Source organism: Cupressus sempervirens, chromosome 4 (genome assembly GCF_028749045.1).
Source record: "Cupressus sempervirens isolate cs-2001-9-10 chromosome 4, ASM2874904v1, whole genome shotgun sequence".
NCBI lineage: Eukaryota > Viridiplantae > Streptophyta > Pinopsida > Cupressales > Cupressaceae > Cupressus > Cupressus sempervirens.
This window is the reverse complement of record NC_143121.1, coordinates 844,367,588-844,375,517: the sequence shown is the minus strand read 5'-3', so window position 1 is coordinate 844,375,517 and position 7,930 is coordinate 844,367,588. Positions and strand designations below refer to the sequence as shown.

The following is a 7,930-nucleotide window of genomic DNA, read 5'->3' as shown; positions in this document are numbered from 1 at the left end:
CTTCCAAATTTCACATGAAATTGACTAACCGTGATCTTGCACATACCCATCTCACCTACCATGCCTACAAGTACACATGATTGAGACACATCTCATTTAGTGACCTCCATTCATTCTTGCCTTACCTATAAGAGAATACTCCTAAACATTGTGCTATCATTAATAAAAATAAGTGATATTGATTGTATTGCACAAGTCAAACCCAATGTTTGTGTTCCTACTTTCACAATATTGATCATGATGAAATAAAGATGATTTTTGCAAAGATAAAGATTTAAAATGACAAGATCATCTTAGATATGAAACTCTTATGATGATTTTCACATTAAACTACCAAATTAATGCTCTTTGAAAGTCTTGTAAATGTTAATACAATAACATGATAATCATTAATGAAAAAGATAAATCCATACTTATGTGCGAAATGGTTGTTATCAATTATTCCTTGTATGATGTCTTTGGAATGGATTGGGTTATGATTTGCATTCTAGATAGTCCACTAGGCCTTATTAATGATAGATAATGCTTTTTATATAAGGTCAACATATTATTATTTTTTGAAATGCAAGTCATTAAATAATGATTGAAAATGTGAAGATTGAGACTAGATCATGAATACCGAGGTATCACAATATTTTAACATTAGACCTCTTTTGGAAGGACTAAGGTACTAAATGAGCATGTCTACTTAAAAAGAAGCTCTAAAAGGAGGAGACAAGTGTTAGAGCCTTAAAAATTAGATCTATTGTTACCTATTTTTATTAAAGTAAATTAAACTATAGGAATAAATCAGTAATATTATAGTATAGATAAAAAATAGACACATTATAAATAAAAAACAAATAAGAATAAGGAATGAAATTTCAATCAGGAACAAGAATACAAAGAAAAATTGCATGTAGCAATAGCGAATACATTATAATTTATTCTCTGCTTTATGGAGGGAATAACAACTAGTCCTATAAAATTTAATAAATGTAGATAAAGATAGTAGGGTCTACTAATTAGGTGTTTCTCCCTAGGCTTATTAATATTGGACACAGCTATCCTCCGTCCAAACTGTATAGTTGACCAATTTTCAAAAGTTGGAAAACATCATGAATTTTTTTTGAAAATTTCAGCATTTGAACTTCATGATCTGCATAGTTGAATCTGGAAAAATAAAAGTTTGACTTTATTTTATATTGAGTGCATTTTAAACGGAGATTAGCCTGTCCCTTATTGGGTGCTCCTGCCCATAAACGTTATATTTCATACAACATTCCAACTTGAAGGAGCCGTGCAGGTGGTACATGCAAGGTAGACATGGAGGATCTGCAATTCTTTTGAAGACGATTATAAAGATTGTCAATCACGAATCTCTCAAAAGCATTAGTCTTCTCGCTGGTTTTCAGTGTAGTTTTCCCTACTACAAAAATTGCCCCCACATTCTTTGCCGATTCAAGCTGTTGCACTTCCTCACATGGAGAGAGTTTAGTTTCTGCTATTAAAGTTCTTTCCCCTCTTTGATTAACACCTGAACCATTCATGCTCTGATCCCCTAAGCTGTGTTGGCCTTCTCTGGCAGTGTTTCTGATATATTCTTTTATGTTTTCAAAAACCTGGTTCATAAATTCACGTCCTTCCAAACTCGGGTCATCCATATAACCATATTGAGCTATGCATCTGTATATACCCTTTGGTCCAAGTCGATGAACTTGGTATCTCTCTCCTAACATCACACTCTTGACTGGAAGCACTCTTATTGTAAGAAAAATAATTATTTCATGAAGAGAACCCACAGTATTCACATAGTGCCTAAGGATTGGTGGCAAACCGTAAAGGAGGTCACTACACAAAAACGAGACTCCTGGGACTCTACAGCCCACATTTGAAACCATTTCATTCACATCTTGCAGACTTAACTTTTTCTCCATTGCATATTCATACTTTTTATTCTGCCCATAACTCCAAGAGAACATTATTGTCAGAAAGAATATTGAAATTAGAAAGGGAACCCAGCCACCTTGGGGTACCTTATTCAATAGAGATGTCAGGTAAATAATTTCTACCAGGAAAAATGATATAAAGAAGATTGATATAAGTGATATATGTAAGTTCCAAATCACAAGCATGACCACAGCCACCAAGCATGTTGTAATAAGCATCACCATAATCACAGCAACTCCTGCATCACAAAATTCAAAGATTAAAATTACAAAATTTAATACTGTGTAATATATATACATGCAAACGAGATAATCGGCTCGGGAAGCATGAATTTGGGAAAATTCTCTACCTGAATAAAAGTTTTTATATGTTGAAAATGCTGACTACAGTTCTTTTGGCTGTTTGACATTAGCAAATGCTACATTTGTCTTATATCTAAAATTTATCGGATACTGAACTTGTTAATTTGGAATTTAAATTCAAATGAAAATTTGATTTAATTCCAATTCTAATTTCAATGGGCAATCCCAATTCCACCTCTTGAAGTAGAATTAATAAATTCTCATTTCGAACGAAAATAAGAATTCAAAACTCATATTTCAATCCACTAAACAAAATGCTGACTACAGTTCTTTTGGCTGTTTGACATTAGCAAATGCTACATTTGTCTTATATCTAAAATTTATCAGATACTGAACTTGTTAATTTGGAATTTAGATTCAAATGAAAATGAAAATAAAAATTTGATTTAATTCCAATTCCAATTTCAATAGGCAATCCCAATTCCACCTCTTGAAGTAGAATTAACAAATTCTCATTTCGAACCAAAATAAGAATTCAAAACTCATATTTCAATCCACTAAACAAAATTTTCTACCCATTCCAGTTTAATCCCAACAAAAAAACGGTTCTTAAAATTACTGTAACACTACGATCAAATGTATGACTTCATATCGAAAATAAGGATCATTGATATAAGTCTTTGATCTTCTTACCATAGGCATTTGCAATTGAAGCACTATCTTGGAAACCTAAGAGTACAGCAAGGCAGAGAGCCATAATTATGTAGTTAATCTCTGTAATGTAGATCCGACCCGCCTTGTCCTTTGATGTTTGAATAATCTTCACCCGAGGGAAACAACCTAGTGCCATAGATTGCTTTATAATTGAGAAGGTTGCAGAAATCAATGACTGACTGGCAACAATGGCCGCTAATGTGGCAACAAAAAACATTGCCCAATACACTCCATTGTTTTTTGGTAATGAGCTGTAGAATGTATCTCCTATGTCCTCTTTATGCTTGATTAAGTAAGCTGCTTGCCCAGAGTATGTCAGAATCAAGGACGGGTAGACCAGAATGGAGAAAGCAATCTGCAATGTAAAATACCAATTCTGTCATCAAAATGCAAACCCAATAAGAAAATGAAACCGTAATAGTTTAGTCTTTAAAAATCAGTTGAACCTGGATGGAACCCTTGTTGAAGTGGCCCAAGTCTGCAAACATAGCCTCAGAACCTGGTTTAAATATAGATACAAGAAGCTTCCTTTAGTTCCTCTTTGTAATTCTATGAAACATATAAGACATACGGAGATTAAGGAATCTTCTTATTTTCGAAAAAATTTGTTCCAAACTCTGGCTTTCCACCCCCTCTAATATCTATTCAATATTTCTTATAATTATTTTTCCTATATAAATTTTCATCACAGAAAAACACCTTCCCATATTTAGGTAATATATATTACCTCTCTTTTTGCTTATTTTAAATTTCTCAACATAATTGTACAAGTGAGTATTTATTGCCTCTTCAGTAAAGACTTATTGATTAGACACTTATGTCTTATTGCTTGAGCCAAAATGTTTTATACAATATTTATGAGTAAATGGATATCTTTTACAAACCTGTTAGAGCTAAGACAGTTCCTCCAAGCAATACCCATCCATGTTTCCCATTATTTTGAAAGAAACGGACTATGTAGTAAGGGCTCACCGCCTTAAATACCCCCGGATAGTATTTAATAACGTTATATACGCCAATAATGGCATTGGCAACGAACCACACAACTGCTACAGGAGAAAACAGAAAACTCACTTTACCAGTACCAAATCTTTGAACAAGAAAGAGTAGGACAAGTATCACAGCTGAAACACCCACGACAGCACCTGCATGAAATATAGTATTCAGTAATCTGTCTTAGTTCACTCCATACAAGCTAATATTGAGATAAGTATATTTTGGGATTCTCAAATTATAATAAGCCTCATGAAACAATGTCTCACCATTAGTCAGTTCAGAGTTCTCTGACTGAATTCCTTCGATAGCAGACATTACTGCTCAATGTTTGAAAGAATAAACAAAATTAGCTAATAATGAGAGCCCTACGAATCCTTTATTGCCTCATCTCCAAAATTAAGAGGAGTCTTACAAAAACAAAAACAAAAAATGATTGAAATACAATGATTTCATTTCAGACCAGAAATTGCAGGAGTGAGCGCTCCATCACCAATGACCATGCAGGTGCCCATCATCACAAAACTAAGCAAAATCCTCTGCGCCACTGCACTCTTCTCAAGCACTTCCTTTACCTTGTTGTTAACATTTCGCAGATTATTTTGTTCTCCAAAATATGTCAAATTAGGATCCAAAGAAAGCTGTTGAGATTGCGTGCCACCATTTTGTCCCATATTGACATGCCGACATAACAGGGAATATAGAGCAAATGTTCCTCCTAAACAAAGTACAGTAAATTACCATAACAATCATTTTCAATGGATACCAAGATATAGAAGATATCAATATGTTCAACAATATATTGCTTACCTTCTCCATGATCATCTGCTCTGATAACAATGAAGACATACTTCATGAGGATGAGTGTTAATGACCAGTATATGATGCTCAGATATCCCAAAATATCGACTTCCCCTGGACTTACAATATGAAGAGCACTGAAGGTATAAAGGGGTGAAGTCCCAACATCTCCATAAATAACTCCGAGCGTTTCATAGGCTAGCCACAAGGTCCCCCACTTTCCAACATCCTGTATTCACTCGAAACAAAATAAAACAAAAACATCATCTGTATAAGAGAAGTTTGTGATCATTTTGCAGTGTTTTTCTAGAATTATTTTCCAATATAAGAAATTGGAAAGAAAAAAGAAAAAGATTCGAGGTTGGCAGCATAGATGATCTCACCTTTTTCATAGATTGACTATTTGAAAAGGATTGTGTCATCTGTACGAGAAAAGCTTATAGTCAGTTTGTAATATTTTTTTCGAAATCATTTTTTATTATAAAGTATGGAAAAGAAAAGAAAAGGAAAAAGATGGAGGTTAACATCATATCATATGATCTCACCTTTTTCATGAAAGGATTAATAGAAAAGGATTGCATCATTTATATAAGAAAAGTTAAGAAAAGTTTGTAATCAGTTTAAATCATCTTCTCATATAAGAAATCAAAATAAAAGAAAAAAGTTAAAAATTAACACCATCATATGACCTCACCTTTTTCATGCAACGGCTAACTGAAAATGGCTGTAAATTTGTTCTCTCCGGAACAAGTGACCTCGTTGGCGTTTCACCAATATCATTTCTATCCATTTTGATGTTCCTAAGTAGAAATGATACCCAGATTCCTAATCTTTCGTTCTTTGCATCCACGCCAATAATATTAGATAATTACCGGTCTACTAAAGACGAGCTTTAAACTACTTTTCTGGATTGCAAAAATAATAAAAGAAGATTACGAACAGGGCAATGCTACAAACTACAAATAACAAGAAGTAGGCAATGAGGAAGACATTGCCAAAGAGGGTTTATAAGCATCAGGGGCGAGAAGAGCAAGGCCATGTAAATACTTTTGTAGATTAATCGTATGCCTGCCCAACTTTCTTTGAACGCGCATGGGACGGCAAAACAAAACTTGAGATGGAAACAATACGTACCTTAGACTATGTTCCCAAAGATGAACCACTATCCAAGGCAAACAATAATTTTTTAATTGAGAATTGAATTCATAAATCTTAAACATGAATTAAACTTTTAAATATAAGCAATCTGACATGAATGGGTGATATTGTTAATGTACATGTTATTCTGTTTTCTAGCATTTTAAATTCATAAATTTTAACATGAATTAAATGTTTAAATATAAGCAAGATGACATGAATAGGTGATATGTTTAATGTTGTACCTTAGAGTATGTTCCAAAAGATGGACCAGTATCCAAGGAAATCAATAATTTTTTTATTTCAGAATTGAATTCATCAGTTTTAATATTAAATATATTTTTAAAATTTAAGGAATCTGAGGAATCTGACATGAATGGGTGATATTGTTAATGTGACATTTTAAGTTCATGAATTTAACATGAATTAAATTGTTAAATATAAGCAAGATGATATGAATAGGTGATATGTTTAATGTTGTACAATGAATACATGTTATTCTCTTTCTTTACATTTTTTTGTACAAATCTAAATGTACTTGATTGCTATGGGGATAAATAGAACTTGATGTTTATGTCATATGGCATTTTTAAGAAATAGTGAAATTATATGATTAAGAACATATTGTTATTATTGTTTTGTATTATAAGTTTTCTTCTTCTTGTTTAACATTTATATATAACATTTTAATTTATTTGACATATTTGTGTTCTTTTCTTAAAGATTTTTATTTTCCTTAATCTACATCACTTATTGTAACTACCCTCTTTGATACTTCAACTTTTCTATCGTCAACCCATTTTCAATATCCTAGTTTCCTCCCTACTTGCAATCTTATCCTTAGGACAAAGTCACACCTAGTTGCATATTTAGCATTTAAAAATACATTTCAAATCTCAAATTCTACTTTACGATCTCACTTAAGTTAAAATGTAATCTTGTGATGAAATGGTTATTGTACTTGCTGTAGGCAATGTACTATTGCATGCAGTTTTCCTCAATTAATGAATAGTTGTTCACTCTATAACCAATTAGATGCTTGTATTTTTTTGGGGTTTGATTATTACTAAAGTTTTATTAAATATTCCTTAATTTAAAATTTGATATAATTGATTTAATTCACTTCCCATTGGCTCAATCAATTCTCTCTTATAAGACCCCTTTTTTCGGACCAGTGCTCCATATTCATAATTTTTGGCATGGTTCTAGGATTTGTTAAACTTTATTACGCCCACACAACCACAACAAATATAAATGACATCTTAATCAAAAGTTTATGATAGAAACATCATAGTCAATATATGTATGAAGCTAAACCTTGTAAACTATTTGATCTAGATAAATCCTCCATTTTAGCATTATACGTATTTATTATTTAACATTTATGATAGAAACATCATAGTCAATATATGAATGAAGCTAAACCTTGCAAACTATTTGATCCAGATAAATCCTCCATTTTAGCATTATACTTATTTATTATTTAACAAAATTTTGTTAGAAGATAGTTTTATGTTAAGAGTCAGAATTAGGTTTAATGATACAATCATACTGATGGATAGATAAGAACCAATTCAAGAGATGGGTTGCAATAGAATCAACAAATGACATCTCTTTCCTGTCACTTAACCTTGAACACTACTCTACAAAAGGAATAGATGGCCAACTGTAGTGTTCATGGCGGCATCTACAACTGGACTGACCAAATGGTTATGCTCTCTTTCATATGTCACACTCAAAATGTTGGGATTTTCATTGCATCTCTGTTCCTTTTTTCTAAGCAGACAAGAGGTAAGAATTATAAATATAATAACCACCCCAATAAATATAATGACCGACAATAAAAAAGTAAGTGTAAGATTACATTGATTAAAGAGATAATTTAATAGAATCTAAATTTTCATAATCTTTAATTAAATTTAATTCAATAATTCATTGAATTAGTGACAACAGTCAAAATACATGCAAATTGAAACATGCCTAACTTATAAACACAAATTCCACAGCACATACCAGGGATAGATTATTTTATTTTACAATTGTGACAACCAAAA

The 7,930-nt window shown here is 32.1% G+C and overlaps 1 protein-coding gene across 1 annotated transcript; it reads right to left on the bottom strand.

The window, feature by feature from the left end:
* Nucleotides 1-1,244: 1,244 nt before the first annotated feature.
* Nucleotides 1,245-5,833, bottom strand: LOC149564022 (potassium transporter 26-like). The gene is made up of 9 exons (XM_089828285.1): nt 5,735-5,833; nt 5,434-5,577; nt 4,749-4,968; nt 4,402-4,656; nt 4,208-4,258; nt 3,830-4,090; nt 3,392-3,444; nt 2,925-3,300; nt 1,245-2,167 (listed from the first exon to the last, which is right to left on the bottom strand). The coding sequence occupies exons 1-9, from the start codon at nt 5,831-5,833 to the stop codon at nt 1,245-1,247; spliced, it is 2,382 nt and encodes a 793-aa protein (XP_089684411.1).
* Between the last annotated feature and the right edge of the window lie 2,097 nt (nt 5,834-7,930).